The 19,694-nt window shown below is 37.6% G+C and overlaps 1 protein-coding gene across 1 annotated transcript in view; it reads left to right on the top strand.

The window, feature by feature from the left end:
- The window catches only part of LOC108572679 (octopamine receptor beta-3R-like), a 46,972-nt gene extending 36,173 nt beyond the window's left edge, over nt 1–10,799 (top strand). Inside the window, exons 3-4 of the mRNA XM_017934949.1 lie at nt 2,152–2,263; nt 10,558–10,799. Of these exons, the coding sequence (XP_017790438.1) occupies nt 2,152–2,263; nt 10,558–10,768 (323 nt within the window). The 3' untranslated portion in view covers nt 10,769–10,799. The remainder of the gene's footprint in view (nt 1–2,151; nt 2,264–10,557) is intronic.
- The last annotated feature ends 8,895 nt before the right edge of the window (nt 10,800–19,694 follow it).

The raw sequence follows: 19,694 nt of genomic DNA, 5'->3' as shown, positions 1-19,694 counted from the left end.
AAGAAGGACTTAAGGATCTTAAAATATTAAAATAAATATATTGCGGGATTATATAAAGTATGGTACACGTAAAAAAATAAGTTTTGGTATATGTTGTTAATAAATAAAATTTTGGCAAATAGAAAATTATTTCCACTTATAGCCCTTTTCTCTCCGGTTTTCAATTCTCCAGTTAAATCAGATATGTGTTTCAATTACTCCAAACACCGTCATAAATATAAATTGAACAAATCTTCACAAATACTGAAATTCTCACAGAACGCACCACTTTTCAACAACTTGCAATCACTCCCCAGATTTATCTTCGCAGTATTCGTGGCTAATAACCATAAAAATACAGTTAATACGACACAAATTACTCTACAAAAGGACAAATAAATATCAAATGTTCACTTTGACGATAAAAAAAATATTTGACTTGGATTTTCCCCCGTGCAAAAGGCGCGGTAGATGGAGGAAAAGAGGGGAAATGAATGAATCGATCAAATGACATCAGTTGAAGTCACACAAGGATAATCCCCGTGCAAAACGACGTAATGCAGCGAGCACGTTTCACGATATTTGCTAAACGAATGAAACTCACCTCGTAATTAACGGCCGTTTAAACAAACTACAGCTTCGTTACACTCAACTGCTAACTCTCTGATACGATTGACGACCACGCGAAGATCTTTTCCCCGTTACGCATCGATGCGACGCGGTTTTATTAATATTTCCACGTTTTCCCGGTCGACGTGATTACGTCGACAGAAAATACGGGAAAATATTTGCCGATCGAATGAATGGAAACCGTCGGCCACCGGATTCGTAAATGCAAATTACGCGAAACGTGGCCTGTTCGAATTTTCTTCTTTTTCTTCAATTATTTCAATTATTTCAACTGTAACTTTTGCAGTATTTCGAAACGCAGTTTTCATAAATATTCGAATTTCATCGAGAAAGCAATTTTCGAGAGAAATTCGTTGGAAACGCGATCGAATTCTTCGGCGTAGTCGCGTTCAAATTGAAATTAATTATCAATGCGGTTCATCAAGGTGCGCGACGCACAATCGCGTGTCGTCCGTCGTGATATATTTATAATCCAATGAACGTTCCTCGTTTCGATCGAACAATGTACAATAATAAAAAGATCCGGTTAAAGGTTGAAAATGTTGAATGACGTTTCAACGTGGAAAATTTATGGTGATAGTAAAGTATTTCTGTTTGTTCAGTTGGATGAATGTTTTCCTTAATTGAACGCGAAGACACGGAACGGTAGAAATTCTGTATAGTGCCGTTTGGAAAGTAATAAAACAATCTGAAAATTTGTGTTATAAAAAAATAGCGGAGTGAGCAAATTTGGATAAATTTCAAAAATTATTTTTCAGCTATAGTAATATTTTTATTTTCTACCGTATTAAATTTTAATCTTAATTTTCAATTTTGTTTGAAATTTTCAATAAAAAGCGGAACTTTCGTTGTATAATACTCGTTGAAATGGTAGATTTTATTTTCTCAATACGTCAGGTAGATAATTACTTGCAACAATTTGTAATTAAAAAATTTCCTAATTTTCACGTTGCAGCACCGGAATTCGTGTGTTTAAAAATTCGAGGCCTGTTGGTATAGAATTTTTCTTCGGTCCTCTGAAATAGTAGCACATTATTTGCTACAAATTTGTAGCCTGTAAAGTTTCAAAGGCGTTACACGCCGGTATGCCGACTCTTAGAGAGGAGCTGAAAAGTCTTTGAAATAGTAGAGTGGTTTTTCACGAACTAAAATTGGTAGAAAAATCTTTCACAAAGCCCCCTTTTCTTCCACGTTTTTCAGTCTACGGAAAGATCAAAACTATCCGGGTGACACTACAATTCTTCGTTATTTTGAAATTGGATACTCCTTTGTAATAGTTAACGCGATTGATCTTTCGGATAATTCTCCATCTTTCCTTGTAAGCTTTCGGCTTACAAGAAACTTCAGAAAACTTTTTACGTGGTATTACAAATATCTCCAAGCTTGAATATCCTCGGAGTAAAGTTTCCTTAGGGGGATAAAGATCGAAGTGAAGATAAAGGACGCCTGGAAACATTTTCGTACGATAAATATGCACGTTCGATTACAGTTATCAATGTTAGTTAAGGTTGCAATAATTAATGTAAACGTGTCATTTTTCAGGCACTTCGATACGACAGCAAACGAAGAGCTGGAGAGCCGAGCATAAAGCTGCGAGGACGCTCGGAATAATAATGGGCGCGTTCCTCCTTTGTTGGCTGCCATTTTTCCTTTGGTAAGCGAAAATCGTGTTACCCTTTCGGAATTCTATTTTTCCACCTATGTAGAAAATGGTAGCTTCACTTTATCATTCGGTAGAAATTCGTTCCTAAATAAGAATTAGCCTTGTCTAATTAATCTCCTAATCACAGTAACACTTGAATTATTTAAGTCAAAATGAGCTACCTGTAATGATTCAATTACACATTGCTGCATAAACTAGCAATTTGATCAGTTTCATTGGGATAACATTTAGGTTAGTAGTGCTTTTATGTCATATCGTAATATGAGAAAATGCTGCACAACTATATATAGTTTGTTTTATTTTTAAAATTTCCACTGCATTCGCTGCTGGAGAATAAAATATTTCAAGTTGAAAAATTCTTATTTTCTGAATCAAAGAACTGATCTAACGTTCAATTTCAAGTTGTCCGTATTCCCTAAATTTTTGCCGTTTAACCCTCGGAAGGCGAATGGTTTTAGACGAACGCGAGAGACGAATGCAGGGTCATTTCGACCCACAGCAAAATTTCTATCGTATACGAGTTTCAAGAAGGAATTGTGTACAAATGTGTACACTTTCAACTGTATACATTTTACATTTCCCTTGTTTATTTACCAAGCGTAGTCTGAGCCGCCTGACTTTATCGAGTCAAAATGACCCTGCATTCGTCGTACGATGGTTAAACAGTGTTCCACAGTGAACCGATAAACAGTCACCGGTGCAAACGATATTTTCCTATTCCACGCATCGCTACTTCATATCCATACTATATCACTTTTCTACTTACCGTTGCAATACTTTTCTGCTTACTCCACTTGACGCATCCTTCCACGTTACAAATCGCGACACCGGAAGCTTTGTGTTCCAGCAGCGGCGCGGCGGACGAAGGGAGGAAACTCCGGCTCGAATTCGACGCGTACGAACGAGCTGGCTGCAAGCTGCTTCAGAGGCTTTCGTACCATCGACGGCCAAGTTTCCCGAGTCGGTGAATACTCGCGAAAGCTGAGCCAGCCGCATGTTTTATTAATGCAAAGCCGAGCTGTGCATCCCGTCTAGTTTACCGAGAGTTTAGCCCTTCTCCCCCGTTCGCCGAGCCCTCTCTCTCGCCCGCAGTCTAACTATTTGCTTGACTAAGCGATGCAACCGCGGTGTTTCCGAGGAAATGGCACTTCGTTCTTATTGCCGGGGATAATAAGGAGGCCGGCAGTCGCGAGCCATTTCGGTTTTAATGAGAATTCCGAACGTTAAACTGCTCCTTCGAAACTGGTCCACGATTTCACGCCAGGCACAGTGGACTTGGTCGCGTGGAATTTCGATTTATCGTTAATTATCCATGATAGAAGAAGCCTCTACTCTCTGTTGACGGAGAGATCAGGCTGGGTAAAGTTGCGGAGCTGGAAGTATTAATTTCAACTGAAGAACGGTTTGTGTATATCTGTATTGTAGATAGTATTGACTGGTCCACTTGGATGAGACTGTCCTTAAGGAGGAATTTCGGCATTTATTGTTTGAATTGGAAGATAGTTGGTGGTGGTTGTGGAAAGATTTGAATGGGCAATCGAGAAATTTGTTTGCGTTCGAAACTGGTTCGAGCTTTCGTGCGGAAGTTTAATTTGGATCGGTGTATCTGGATTTATTGTTGACTAGGTTTACAAATTTCTTTTCTGGGGGCAATTATGGAGGAGCTGGAACTTATTCTGTCGTCTGTTTTCTATGATAGTGTTTTCACGTGATGGTAACTGTCTGTAGTTGAAGATTTTTCATTATGGTTACATTGAGATTAATTGAAATTAATTCAGTCGCCTATTTTCCACGATAGTGTTTCCATACGTTGCTGATTAACTATAGTAGAAGATTTTTCACTATGGTTACATTGAGGTTAGTTGAAATTAATTCAGTTACCTATTTTCTACAAGTGTTTTCGTACATTAGCAGTCATCTATAGTAGAAGATTTTTCACTATGGTTACATTGAGATGATAAGAAAGAGGATTTCCGAATCTTTGGTTCGTATAAGATCAAGAGATAAAAGGCGGCTACATTTTTTATTATGCATTCCACTGAATCTCAACTTTTATACGAACAAGTTCACGAGTTACTTAACATCTTCAACGTAGTTAAGATTATTACATATTTTATTATCCAAAGATTAGATCCTTGTCTGTCTGTAATTTCCAACGACTTCTCCAGATTTTCCAGCCCACTGAAAACTTGATGAAATACGTACTTACGTACTTGGTTTATTAGCGATTCCCTCCAACATTCTCGCTTTATGTCGCTTTTTAGCCTTCTATAAACAAAAAAGATTTCAAATTCTCGCTTGAAAAACAATACTGTAACTTTCCCTTTACGATGAAATGCAAGACAAATAGCGTACTACCGATATTACGAATGAAAGGTTCTCGCAGTACATCGCATACAGAACACTCTTTACAATCAAAGAGAATAAATTTCATATGTCGTTCCATGAAAGATCACTTCGTGTGTGTTCGAGTTCCACGGTATACGGTATGTACTTGGTTTTCTTAGAAAATAAAATTTCAAAAGAGAGCCACGGAATCGCGAGAACAAACTTTTCTTCTCATAGAGGGGAAGAGCTCTTCTTCTTAGGTTGTCGGTGAAATTTTCAACGCGAAGCTTACGTGTTAAGAATAGATATTGTAGGAGAATTGTGAGAATTTTTCGTTAAGAATAGATATGGAACGAGAATTGTAAGAATTTTATGTTAAAAATAGGCGTGGAACGAGAATTGCAAGAATATTCAAGAATCGTTTGTAATGAAAAAGCAATGCAGAAAAGGAGGAAAATTAGTACCTACTTGTTTCATTACTGATAATTTTCCATAAAGTATCATTGAAGTCAATTACACTATTTGTTACAGTTGAAACACATAAAATAGTAACTTGTGATGAATTCAAAGCTTCACAATTTGGATTAACATTTCTTAGAGCCAGATTAACCCAATTCCAATATTTTTCAAATTGAGCTATACACATGCAGCACATATTGAATTTTATTCTCTTCTACCTAAAGGGATGATTTAGCACCTAACACTTCTCCATAAAAACAACTACTCATGAATTAGACACGTTCAATTCTTTCCCATTTTTCAGTATTTCAACCCTTAAGGGGCTAATTCTGCCCCTAACACTTTCTTATTGAAAAAACTACGATAGTTAAAGATTAGTACTTGAGTACAAAAATTGACCTAGAATTTTTTCCCACTTCTGTTGAGTTTTACTCCTCCCTGCATCTTCTAAAGCAACGATACAGCCCTCAACTCCTTTTTATCGACAGAACTACAATACTTAAAAATTAGAATTTTTTCCCTTTTCATTTCTTTCTGCTCCATTGTGTATGTCTTAAGGGGATTATTGAGCCCCTAACACTTCTTCATTGAAAGAACAATACTTAAAAATTAGATACTACTACGAGTATAACAATTGATAGAATATTTTCCCACTTTTGCTAAGTTTTGCTCCACTGTGCACCTTCTAAAGCAACGATACAGCCATCAACTCCTTTTCATCGACAGAACTACAATACTTAAAAATTAGTATCGTGACTGGAAAAATCGACATACAATTTTTTCCCTTTTCATTTCTTTCTGTTCTATTGTGTACACCTTAAAGGGATTAAAATTAACAAAAATTTGCCCCACGTTTCTTTAGTCTTTCTCCTCTGTGCACCTTCTAAAGCAATAATCCACCTCCTAACGCCTTTTTATTTAGAAGGACTACCTAAAAATTAGTATCAAAAGTCCCCAGTGCGTTGAAAATGTTGTCGCTCGAATATTCCCGCTGACTAATATTCATATTTTCATCCGTTGCGCAGAAGTTATTTATTTTGGAGGTGACGCGTTTCGAAACGTCCCGTGGACCAGAAATCTCTGTCAACCGTGGCACGGAGCTAATCGAGCCGTGCGCGGCCGGTGATTTATGGAGAACGTCGAACGCGTTCGCATATGTCGCGGCTGCACAATAATGCTCGTCACACGCTTGCCACACGTTCACAAATCGTACAGGGGTTCTCGGTTTTACGCGTGGCTGGCCCACGGCTCGGAAATCGACGTGTTTCATAGGTCGAAGGGAATTCGTATGTTTAATTGTTCCCGTTTATTTGCTTATGGAAAAGACGGCTGATTGTGTGATTGTTTAGTAGGTTCGTTTGTTCGCTTGTGAAGAAGATACTTAATTGTGTAATTGTTCCCTATCCACGGCGTCGTCCTCCAATTTGCTTCCAGCGAGAAAAGTCGTTTGATTATTTAATCGTGTTATTGTCGGATTTATTTATCCGTTCGTGGAAAAGGCACTTGTGCAATTGTTCCGCTTGTTTGGTCATCGAGAAGACGCTTAATTGTGCGATTGTTTAATTTGTTTGCTCGCGAGGAACACTTTGTTCCTCCTGGTTTTGCTTATTTTCGAGAAAGTGGAGGAAGTTTGGAGAAGGTTCCGTTTTTGCTTCATTTGTTCTGCTTGTTTCGTTTAATTGCTCTATTTCTGTTTATCTTTTAGGAAGTGAAGAAAGTTTCGAAGAATGCCTATTTTTGATCGACTGTAATTCTTCTTTTTTTTATTATTTAAGTAGTTGGTTGTACAAAGAAAATTTTCACTTCGTCGTTGAGGATTTAACGTGCAATGTGGTAAATACAATAATAACTGCATAAAGTGCAAGCAAAATATTTGTATTTCTTTAATAATGAAAGTTTGGCAAATGCCAGATTTCATCTGTATTCAATCTAAATCAGCTAGAGGAAATATTTGACGAGATCCAGCATCAATGAATTCGCGATTACCATTTGACATTATTGATTATACTCATTTAATACTATTGCTTTGCAATTGGGAGAAATTCTAAATAGTTGCAGTGTTTTCTTCTTTAACATCACTACTAAAATAGTATTACAGAAATATTTACAACGATTCACGCAAAAATGCGCAATTTTCCAATCTCAAAACTTCGCTAAATTTCACAACTTCCATCTTATTTACAAACACCAATTTATGAGCAAGCTTGATAAAATTCATTCTCAAGTTTCATCACATTACACCGATAAAAGTGTACCGAATTTACTAAAAGCTCAATCTCAAGCTCCATTCCTTTCATCTACTAAAGAAACTGAAGTCTCGAAAGCAAAAATGTAATCAATCACAGGATACGAATAGTTAACCAAACTCGGTTCAAACGATCCACGTAAATCTCACGTAAAAATGAAGAAATCAGTGACAAAGTGTTACAATAAAATATTGCTGTACAATAAAAGAATTTATCGTGTATTAAGGCATGTTTTGAAAGTTCTGTTAATTCATTTCGAAGCAGTCATCGCCGAACTATAATCAATTCTCGAGCTAGCAAGAAGCTGAGCAACGTAATCCGGTAATAACTTACTCGCTGCAGTTGCAGTCGTTCCACGACTTGATCCAACTTTCGCCAAGACTATATTCGAACGTTTATTTCAACTGCGAATTAACCACGTGTCTGCTTGACGAACAGTTCTCACTCAGTCCCGTAATATTTTACGAATTCTACGGTGAATCGTTAGTTTCGTCTATCGTTGTGTTGTACTACTTGTTTGGCTCAAACTCCGTCCTACCGTTGCATTTCGAAAGAGGTTAAGTGTAACAGTAACGGGAAAGTGTTTTTAATTTACCGTTTAATTTACCATCTGAAAATGTTAATCGAAATTGCTGTGCAGTTTTGAAACTTTTTGAATTTAATATTGCTAAATAGGCTCCTAGAAGTAACGTTTTCTCGAATTTCAGTAAATTACCTATTTTCTGTACTGCTTTTCGAAATAATTAATTTCAGCAATTTAGAAATTTCTTGAATTGAATATTCCTCGAAAGGCGCATAGAAAAAATAATTTATAGAACTGTGAAGTTTGATAAATAATTTTTTTCGATAAATTGTTCTGAAAGCTTCTCGCGAATAAACGTTATTAATGAAACTACACGCACTTTTCGATAATACTGATTTATGGTGACATAAATTTCAAACGCAACGACAACAGAACGGTACTCGTGTAAAATAAAATGCGAGCATCTGCAATTCACAAAAAGGAAAAAATTTGAAAATTTAATTTAACATCGCATTTCCTTAATTTTGTTATGGAATAATTTTGTGATTCGGAAACTTCGTGTAATTAAAATACAGAGACATTAATTTCAGTTTGAGAAAAAACAAAAATGAGATAGAAGCTAACTAACGTCGCGGAAAAGAATGGCCAATTGTGAAAATTTCATTTGGTGGAAAAAAAATTCTCATTTATTCCCAGATATTTAATTCGTCAGAAACTTCCTCTTTTTCGCGAACAATCGATTTTCAAGATAAATTCTCATTTATCGTCGCCTGGAATGTCCACCTCTGTAAAAACAACGGAAACAGAACAAGAGACGTCACGTGATCCTCTGTCGGCGTGTTCACATTAGCTCTTTTTTTTTCGAAACGAATATTTTCGAAAGCCAACAAGGGCAGGAAGATACGAGGTTTCGTTTCGCTGTCAATTTTATATACGCGCTTCCGCATGGCGGAGAGAATTCTTCGTAATCCGAACATCCGCGAAAACATCGCGAAACTCTTTACCGGAACGATGAATTCTCATTCGTCCAGCTGGACTAACATTTCGACTACGCCGCGCTCGCGGACAATTTTTTAATTAAAATGGCAGGACACCGTGGCGCGGCGCGGCTCGCATCGACTTCCGCTCGCGGACGCTGACCTCCCGTCGAAATGAGTTAAAAGGTTGTACAGGTTTTTCTAGGACGTGGAAGCTTAATGCAGGATATGAAACGACGATCCTCTATCGCGCGGGCGTATCAAACGACTCGTTAACGATCGAGCCGCTGTGAAATGTAGAAAAAGCGGAGGAATGGCCTTTTCTATATGGAAACTATGGGTTAAACGTTGGCGGTCTTGGTCGCGGGATGCGCGAGCTGTTGAAAGTTTTAATTTCAGTTCTTAAGAGAGTTCAGTTTTGTTTGAATTAAAAAAAAATTATCGTGATGTGGAATTTCTTTGTTTACATGTTTTTTGTGATGAAGGAATTGATTGTTGGTGGCCTGTGTAAGTTATTTTATGGGGAAACTTAAGGTTGAAGCTCTGAAATTTTTAGGAAGGTTCGAGTTAATTTCAATTTTTGAAAAGTCACGATATTTTATTCGTTTATTTACAATTTTTACACAAAAACAGACCATTTGAGGCCTATATAAGTTATTTTATGGAGAAACTTACTCTGACATTTTGAAATTAATAGAAAATATTTGTTCTCACATTTTAAGTAGTTTCATTTCCCCGTAATATAAAAATATCTTTAAATAATTCACATTACATATGATGCCTAATATTTTTGGCCAAGGCTGTACACAAGTTATTTTACGAACAATGTTAAAGTTTAAAGCTCCGACATTCTTTTCTACCATTCGTTAGGCTTCACAGTGTTACCATGACATTAGTTAGAAACAGAAGAAAACAAGTCACATCTATGATTTTTGCCAACTGTGTTACCACTTTCCAGATTGACAAATTGATTAGGTCTAAGTTTGAGTATTTCATAAAAATTAAGTGTGCATAAGTGGTCAAGCACCCGTTGTATGAAGTAAAACTAGTAAAAATACAGATATTAACACTAGGTTTACGGACATTTCTTATCATCTATCTCTACGTACACGCGTCAATTTGACGCGTGAATGAAACCACACATTTCCTTTAAAAAACAACTTACTCTATTTAAAAACAATATATTATACACTATTATCCAAATAGGAAACCTCCAAGGGAGAATGGAGAGGGAGCAGTTGGCGTAGTGCGCAAAGCCTCGGCCTGCTAATCCAAAGGTCCCGGGTTCGATTATTTCCTTTAAAAAACAACTTACTCTATTTAAAAACAATATATTATACACTATTATCCAAATAGCAAACCTCCAAGGGAGAATGGAGAGGGAGCAGTTGGCGTAGTGCGCAAAGCCTCGGCTTGCTAATCCAAAGGTCCCGGGTTCGATTCCCGGTTGGGTCCCTCGAAATTTTTTCGTCAGTTCCTAGGAGTGGTAGGAAAGAAATGTAAACGGTTTCTGTAATTTTCCTTGTGAAATTCGAAATGCGTCAGAATGACGCGTCTCGTAAACCTAGTGTTAAGAATGTAAATCGAAATAATTCCACCATATCCTTCAAAATAGTGCGAAGCATAGGGAACACGATACTTCAACAGACTCGCAATAACGAACGTGTTAATTCTCAATTCACGACCATCTAACGACAGAACAACCCTATTTCGAAACCACTTCGCTAACCCATTGATACTCCTCTTTTTCAGGTACGTGACGACGTCACTGTGCGGCGAGGCCTGCTACTGTCCAGACTCGGTGGTGGCCGTCCTCTTCTGGATAGGTTACTTCAACAGCGCCTTGAACCCGCTGATCTACGCGTACTTCAACCGCGACTTCCGCGATGCCTTCAAGGACACGCTGCAGAGCGCCCTGCCATGTTGCGCGAGCTGCTGGAAAGCCCCGTCGCAGTTCGTCTAGCGGGAGAGACCCCCCTGAACAGTCGAGTCGAGCGCGCTGTCTCCTGCGATCCACTGGATCGGTACTCGGTATCGACTCGTTCGCCGAACGATTGTCCAACTTGCCAAGCTGAGAAAAGTCGTGGAAACGGCCCTTGTTGCCCGGCAGACGCGTGTCTGTTGGCTGGACGCAACTTGACCCACTCGAGGACTGTCGACTGTGGACAATGGTCAGGAAAAAGGGAAATTTTTGGGGAGACATTTTTTCGAACAGGTTTTTGAACGACAGAGGAGTTGGAGGGGAAACTGGCTGTTAGCATGTTCTGGATCGTGTGAAGCAGCGATGAGCAAGCTTTTTTTCTGCGGAGGGCTGAAATGGCAACCTTGAAGAGTTTGATTTGTTAGTTTGAAAATTGGCGATTCATAAGGTGGAACGTTTGTTTTCAACAGAGGTAACGATGCATGCATTTTTATTTTATTTTACTTCCTGAAAGTTTACTATTGTTTTCGAAAATGATTTCCTGGAAGAAAAATTTAAATTTCGATAAATTCGAAAATTTTCAATTTCAATAAATTTGTGTTGAAGGAAGAATTTATCGATTTAGCTAATTGAAGTGGTTCACACGAACAACGTCGACAAGTTGCTCGTCACTGGTGTGTAGTGTTGGTAAGGGTTGTACGAAATGTTGATATTTGATGAAAGAGAAACGATGTAAGAAATACGAATAGGTTACCTGGGAAGTTCTGTTAGATTTTCTTTTCAGAGAAGTATTACATTCTTTTAAAAACAATCTATTTACTTTACAACTCTGTCTCATCTCTAATACACTCCCTCAAAATGTAACTCGCATAATCTACTACGACGAGATGTACATCTTGGTTAAAGTATCTAGCAAACAGAACATTTCAAGGAATCTATATCTAACGTGTTAACCTCTTCGAAGTGACATTTGTAACATGTCACATATTTTTTAATGCTAAACTATACAATGCTGAAACGTGAAATATACAAACTCTATCTTATACGAATTTCCGCATTTTACAGTGTTATTAAGGACGAGGTCAGTGACTCTTGCTATGTGTGCAAAAGTGTGGAATAATGTTGAATATTACGAATACGAAAGATTTCATTGAATGTTGTTTCAAAGAGTTAATCGAAATGTTGCGTAGATGTTAACAAGTTCTGTCGAGAATCTTCAAATTTACACGATGTTGAACGTGCTAATGGTACAGTGTATAGCTTATTAATCGAATCTTCTTAGGGAAGCCATTGAGCGAGAATATTGTAAGACGAGTAATTCGGTGATACATACTTTAGCGTTGTTTGAATCTTCTGTATCAACATAAACTGGAACACACGACATGGAGTTGAAAAACACGCTACGTTGTGAGGAAGAATCCTCTGATTGTCAGCAACAAGAAGCAATAGCTTGCACAAAACTTGTCACAAAATATGTAAATCTGTTACTTGAGAGCCACATTGCTGGTAGATTGAAGGGAGAGCGACTATCGAACATGTTGAAGAATGATATTCTGCTATTCTTATGGAAAACTCGTGCACGTGTGTTGGAACAATTTTCCATCGCGCGGTTTTCTCGTTGAGAGCAACGCTCGCCGTGAAGAGACGAGAGGCAAATTTAAGAGGAAACTGACACAGAGCGGTCTGTTGGCTAAAAAACATGGCGTCAGCGAAATTAATTAGTCGACCGGTTCATTTCTTTAATTAGCTCCACGCGACGAGGAAAACTTGATTCGCAGCTTAATTAAACGATCGTCTACATTTTTTTATACACTCGGTCTTGCTTTCTCGGACGAACTCTCTCTCGCGATTGGAAGTTACTTCGCGTCCTCCTGTCTCTTGGAGAAATTTCGCGAAGCTGCGTTTAATTTTTTGTTAGATGGAAGGATAGAGAAGCTGGAAAATGGAAAAAAGTTTGTTCTACTTTCACCTGGTATGTTTGTTTGATTCTATCGCACGTTCCTAGGCAAGAAGTAGAATGAACAAATGTTTGCAGTGGCTGCGAAGTACGGAAGTTACAGTAACTTCAGCCAGGTGGGCGGAAATTCAGCAAAGTTAACAAATTCCGAAGTTAGACTGTCCTTTTTTTGCGCTTTATTGACCTTAAGAAACTTGTTCATTTTTATCGAGAATTGTTGGAATTGTTTGACAGAAATAGTTGATCTTTAACAGCTTGTATTTATCGCTTGAACTTCTTTCTTAAGTTGTATGAACAATTATTCTAACTAGCAGTTACAACGTGAACGAAGTAACTGATTAAAAAAATAATTTACAGCTTCTCTGTTATCGTTCTCAAGATCCATGCAGAAAATACTCAAACTTCTTCTGTAACAAACTTCATCTCCACCTTTCCGCTCCACTTCCTCAAAGAAAAGAAGAAAAATAATTTTTCCTTGACTTTCATTTGGAATTGAAAATACTTAAAATGGAAAATTTCTTTTTTGTACGTAAAATTCTTACACACAGGTTGATTTAAAGATTGAAGTGTCACAAGTATGAGTAAAAATACGAGTGCTCATTCAGGCACTCAAGGGTTAATTGTTAAAAAATATACTTAAAGAATGAACACTTCATTTACTGAAAAGAAAGAGCAGCTTTTTTTGATAAATTTTTGAACTTCACAATTTTTCCTCACGGTTTCCACGCGAATTTTAGACTGTTCCAGCGCACGCGCACGTCCGTATAGCGGGTCTCGCGATTCAAGGCGTTTTTGCTCGATGAAATCGATCGCGATCGAACGGTTTGGGCGATTTGTCAGAAACGCGTTAATTAATCGGGACGAAAAGCGGGGCCGCGCAAGTTTCGCCAAACGTTCGGCGGTTAGAACGAGTGCAACGGCATTTGAGACTGATTTTCATGCATTTCTGGACTCGAATCAAGCCCCTCCTAGGAATTTCCTGCCTGTGGATCGCAGTCAGCCCTCTCGTTGCGGTCATTTTTCTCAATTCACGAGCATCTTGGTGGAAGCACGTGTTGGAACCTCGAACTATTCAGTTCACGAGACGAAATCGAAGTTAAATCGAGCAGAGTGCTGATCTCGATGTTCTCACGGCTGAATCAATCAAGAAGAGTGGATTTGAAGGAAAGTGTGAAACCAAAGAGAGATTCTTGCATTGATGTATCGATTGTTGTTTGTTCTTTTAGAAGAGAGCGTGGATATTGAAGTTTTTGTAGTTTGATTACATTGATTTATTGTTGAATTGTTTTGATCGATGAACGAGGAATGGAAACTACAGATTAGGTGGATTTTTATTTGCTTGAATAATTGAAAAAGGATCGAATATTTTCTTAATTTATTCTCGATTGATTTATTTTCATTCATTTATTAATATTTCTATTTTTTAATGTATTAAGTATTCTGTTACTTCTTTCTTTCTCTCCTTCCTTTATCCTTTGGAAAATCGAAGAATAATTTAATTACGTATATAATTACGAATAATATCATGACTAAAAATTTCTCAACGTGAAAGCATAACTCTCTTCGCCCCACAGATTAATTTAAAATTCAAAAATAGATAGGACCATTCCTATTATTTTTCTCGCAACAAATGTCAACAACGTTACGAAATATTTCTGCACGAAATTTCTCAACGCGAAAAGACAACTCTCTTCGGTTTCGCACCGAAATTTCTACCCGATCGAGTTCAGTCGTTGGATTTCGTCTTGCGGGCTCAGTGGCACGTGTCAGAGGCGGCACGAAGGATCCAGCGCGTAACCGGAAGCTCGTAAACGAATTCGCCGATCAAGCGAATGAACGATCAAGCCTCGACGCGACCATTGAGAGCGCTGGGCTGTCGGCGACAACCGGAAACGGGGGGAGAATGACAAGTATTCTTCTATGTCTTTCGGCGGCACGCAACCAAATTGCAAATTTCGACAGTGGATCACGTGCCGGAAACGCGTCGCCCCGTAAACGCTGAGACTTTACAGATGGGGCAGTTAAAACGGGATATTGCGCGTTGCTCACCAGTCACAGTTTACGCCTTCTGTTTATGGTTACGTTGCGGAATGCGAAATTCTTGGAACACTCGTTGCACTTCCAATGATAATTGCGACGATTTTCTGAGGAAAAGGTAACCACCTTTCATCTTTCATTAGTGATTGTGCATCGATGAAATTTTTATCCGGCCTTGTGTCGTATCTTTATGTCAGAAAGGAGTGTTGACACACCTGATCAGGTGTGTTGTATTGTCAATATTACTGTTTTAATTCGTTTCATCTTTTATTAACGATTACAAGGGTAGAACAGTGATTGTTTGCTAACAGAATTTTTATTCAGCTCTTTATCACGCCTTTTGTAATATATTATCGATATTACCGTTGTAATTCGTTTCAAGTGAAATTGTAGACAGGATGAAGTGTTCCCTTGATGCTTGTAGCACGAAGGGAGGAGAGACATGTGCATCGGTATAATTAGGGAGTAAAATCGCAGTGAATAATTAAATATGACGAGCTTATTTGCAGGATTTATCAACTCTGTAACGGTTCGTGCTTTTCAGCTTTGTTCGAGATAAGTCTCAAGTAAAACATGCACCCTTTGCATGTGTATTAATTACTCGGTGAAGCAGGCTTTGTGAATCTACATACATTTCGAAGTTCGTGCATTTCGTTCGAAGAACGCAGCTGTTGAAAACGAAAAGACAACTTGCTCGAGTAATTAAGCTGTTTATTATTTATATCAAGACCTTTTCGTTTGTTTTCGTCGATATTCCACTTTATCGAGGTGTAATTCTTTCGAGAAATTATCGTTGAATCGATTGTCAGAGGGGAATGAACAATTGACTGGGAAAACAGCGTGCGGTATTCTTAAGAGACGCGTTGTTTTTGTAAATAAGTTGTCAACCATAAACGTAGGGTAACGACAAACAGTGCTACCTAGGTGTAATTAGTGAAGAACAAAAGCTGTATTATCTGTAACGCAATACTTATTAACAATGAGATTGTTACGAGGGAAGAGCGCTTTTATTAAGAAAAGAATATGAGTGATTGTTCACCCTCTTTGTTTAACTTTTGACGTGGATTGAACTGAATCTACGTTGTTCGAATGGTTTGTATAGTCGGACTTAATCGATAGAGAAACATGAATTAACCGGTACGCGTGCAAATTTATTTTTCTCTTCGAAAGATGTGCAAATAATTTCTTATCACTCGTAATAATTCTTATCACTTCAAAAGTAAATTTCAGATTTTCTTCATTATTTCATGATTGATTGGCACGAAACAAGTTGACTACTTCAGACAATTTCTTTTTATCCTAAGTCCGAAAAAATGATCCCTAGGAAGACCAAGTGAGGGTTAAAAATTTTGAAAGAAAAATTTTGATTCGCACAAAGTTTGAAACTTTCTTATTCTCACAAGATAGTACAGGCCACTGATAATCTGTTTTTGTATCACAAAATAATTAAACTTACAATTTTCAACAAACGAATTAAATATGGTATTTACATTTTTCCATTAAAATTCAATTAAACCTTCTGAAAATTGGAAATTAACCTTCCTAGGGTAAATACTACCATTTCACCCAAACTTCTAATTCTTCAAAACATTCCCTCGACTAAAACCCACACCAAAAATTTCCTCGAATTCACATTGATCATCGTTAACCTCGTCCTCCTCAAAATCTCCACGAACCCCACGTAGCATCGAATTAAAAACGGAGGGTTGAAACACATTCAAAGACGATCCATCAGCAACAATTTGCGCGCGTGCTGTGTTCGCGCGGCGGGGACAACGCCCCGCCTTCGTTTCACACACGCCATTCTCTCCCGCGGAGCAAGCAAAAGTTAGAGGATCGAGTCGATTTTTCTGTTTTCTCTCAAAATGGGAAACGGGGGGAAGAAAGCGGAGAAAAAAAAAATTAGCAAAAACCAAAAAAAAAAAAAAAAAGAAAAGAGGAAAGAAACCGAGATAAAAAGTAAAAATAACGTCGCGAACGCTTCACTTTTCATTCGTACGGCCTATTGTACGCGTCTAGACTGTATAAATGTACCATAGCAATAATTAATCGAGGACTGTACATACATTGACGACGAACTTTTTTTCGCGAGTGTAAGTATGCGTGTGTGTGTCGGATGCGATCGTCGTTTTTGTAAGTGATATCGCGACCGCGTGTCGTGTCGTGCGTACGCATGTGTGTGTGTTACGTGTTGCTTACGTGTACACAATTCACCCCCTCCACCTTCCCTAATCTACATGTTAATCAGGAAGAACCTCGAGAGAGCGCGACTTGTCGTTATAATTGTCAGCGTTGAATAGTCGAGCGGATCGAATAGGTTCCCGATTGAGGTAAATTGCAGAAGTAATGGCGGCGATTTTTTGGCGCTCGAGGAACAGTCTCGAGAGGAAAAGCGGTCGTTTTTTCGGACGTCAGTGACAGCTGTTCGAATGAATTCTGGAACTGTGGCAATTTTCGTTTTTTGTTTTTTGAGGGGGAATTCTGGCAGACGGTTTGAAGAATCGATTAACGATGCAATTCTGTTGGAAATTGGAAAATGGTGAAATTGTCCGTTCCGAGCTCGTTTTCCCGGTGTTTTAATTTTCTTTTATTTTTTTTTTTTTTTTAAGGAGGATAATGTGAAAATTTAGAAATGGTTGAATTTACCCGAGATGTGATTTTGTTTTGGTTTTCGAATAGTTAATTGCCTCGGTTTGCATATTTTGTCACGGATTATTCGTATACAGGGGAAATGAGAATTTTCTGAACTGAAAGCGATGCAATTTTGAAAAGCCGATTAACTTGGGTAATAAGCTTCTCGCTTGTTTGTTTTCAGATTGTCGTTGTTTCCATTTTGAATTATCAGTTTTCGCAGAATCGAATCAATTTTTGTGTATTTTCTTTGGAAGCAATCTTTCTTTTTCGAATGATCTGCCGAACAATCTCGTCGTATATTTCCTTAATTTGATCGTAACAAAGAGTGTGCATTGTTATTGTAATAATGCAAAAATTAATGTAAATAAATTGAGAAACTTAGATATAAAAATTTATTGGAAATATGTAAACGTGTGTTTCTGTTTTTTTTTTTCTTTTTTATTTGGTAAATTAGAAACAAGCTCGAACGTTCGAAAAGTGAAAGAAATTGCTAGCTTCGTTCGATCGAACGCTGTGACTGACCTAATTAAACGTCATAGGTCGCCCGGATTCGCTCGAATTTCCGATTAATTCTATCCGTTACAATCGAATTGTCCGCGATAATAACAATTGTCCAGAACGTGGCGGCAGTCGATTCGACGTCGATATTGACAGAACGCCGTGATATCCAAAGGGGAATTATATTTGGAGCAATTAGATAGCGTCAGCGGTATCGTTACGTTTGACAGTGCAAACTGCTGCAGCACTACCTTTTTCCAACTCGTCCTGACCATCAGACGAATGTAGTTTCAAGTCCAAAAAATATTCCGACAAGTGTACGAAATGATTTAAAGAACGAAGAGGAATGTGAGAAATGGGGACAATTGAAAATGGAGAATTGAGCGGAAAATTGAAGCAGCTAATTTGAGAGGAAAATAGGTGCTTCGAAAAATTTGTGCTCTGCTATATTAATATTGAAGATTAAGATTCGTATGCTTTGATTAAAGTAGAAATTATTCTGACAGAATTAAAAGGCAAGAGTTTCTCGCTTAAATAATGTGAAAAAGTCAAAAAATTGAATCAGTTAATTTGAAGTTTTGCACGTTAGTAATGAAATTTGAACAAATTGACTTGGAAAGTTGAGAAAGAAGAAACGGAAGAAATTCCAGTTTCCATTAAGGATTGTAAGATTCATCGAGGATGAAAGAAGTTGTAACAAATTCACTTTTAAGTATTACACGAATTTTAGAGCTGCTGTAAGCTCGAAGACAAGCATACTTTTCAGTTCAGTTAAGCTGCGGATAGAATTCTGAAGAGTTCTCACCTTCGAAATACGAAACACGTCACTTGCTTCCACTTCTAAATCATATTTTCCGATTCACGAATCGATTAATTTCCTTAATTTGCACTGAATTTAGGGGTTTTCCTATTTTACAGAATTTAATATTTTAAATAAGTTATAAACGAATATAAAAATTAATTTTGACTAAATCTCACTTTTAATTAACCCTTCAAAGATTTTAATATTTTAATACAAATTCGTATAAAAAATTTCTGTTCAAAATTTTCGATTATATTCACCGAAATGGCTGCTTCAATTATTCGACAATAGAAATTTCCATTTCAAAAATTTTTCAAATCTTCAACATTCCCAAATTTTCCCAACATTCCTATTGACGCCGTTAATCAGCTCGAAAATACAATTTCCCCTGGACAATTCGCGAGAAACTCGAGACGAAGATGACAATCGGGAATTTCCGAGTGAACTTGACGTAACTCGAAGGAGAATTCAGTTTACTGGTAGCCACGAATTAAGTGACAAGCTTTTATTTTTCTAACGCAAGTGTTCCTTTCGACGCATCGACGCGACCTTTATTTTTGTATGTACAACACACGGATTACATTGGTCGACGCGTTTATAGATATTTTCTATTGGGCTTCCGTTCGTAGCGTCACGGTTTTAGACAGACGTTTCTAATTAGAGAGAACACCTCCGACTCTGTGTAATCATACCAAAGAGTACGTGTTAACGTCGCAAACTATAGCTTCAATGTAAACCGAATCGATGGGAAATAAGGGCGATTTTATCATCGAGAAGTGGCGAGAAGTAAAGGATCTCTACTTGGATCATTCTCGATCTACATTGTTCTCCTCATTTTCTCTTTATCGAACTCCACAGTGCATGATTCCTTTCTTTTTCAGAAATATTGTTTACAATTTTTCCTTAATTTTTATTCAAACTTCAATCGAAATTGTATTAATTAAGAAAGTAAAAACAAATAAAAGATAAGTGAAGCGATGAAAATGGATCGATTTTTAACGATTGTACTTAAAACTACTTTGCACAATTTGAACAGTGAT

Source organism: Habropoda laboriosa, unplaced genomic scaffold (assembly GCF_001263275.1).
Source record: "Habropoda laboriosa isolate 0110345459 unplaced genomic scaffold, ASM126327v1 scaffold22, whole genome shotgun sequence".
Classification (NCBI taxonomy): domain Eukaryota; kingdom Metazoa; phylum Arthropoda; class Insecta; order Hymenoptera; family Apidae; genus Habropoda; species Habropoda laboriosa.
This window is presented reverse-complemented; position numbering and strand designations above follow the sequence as displayed.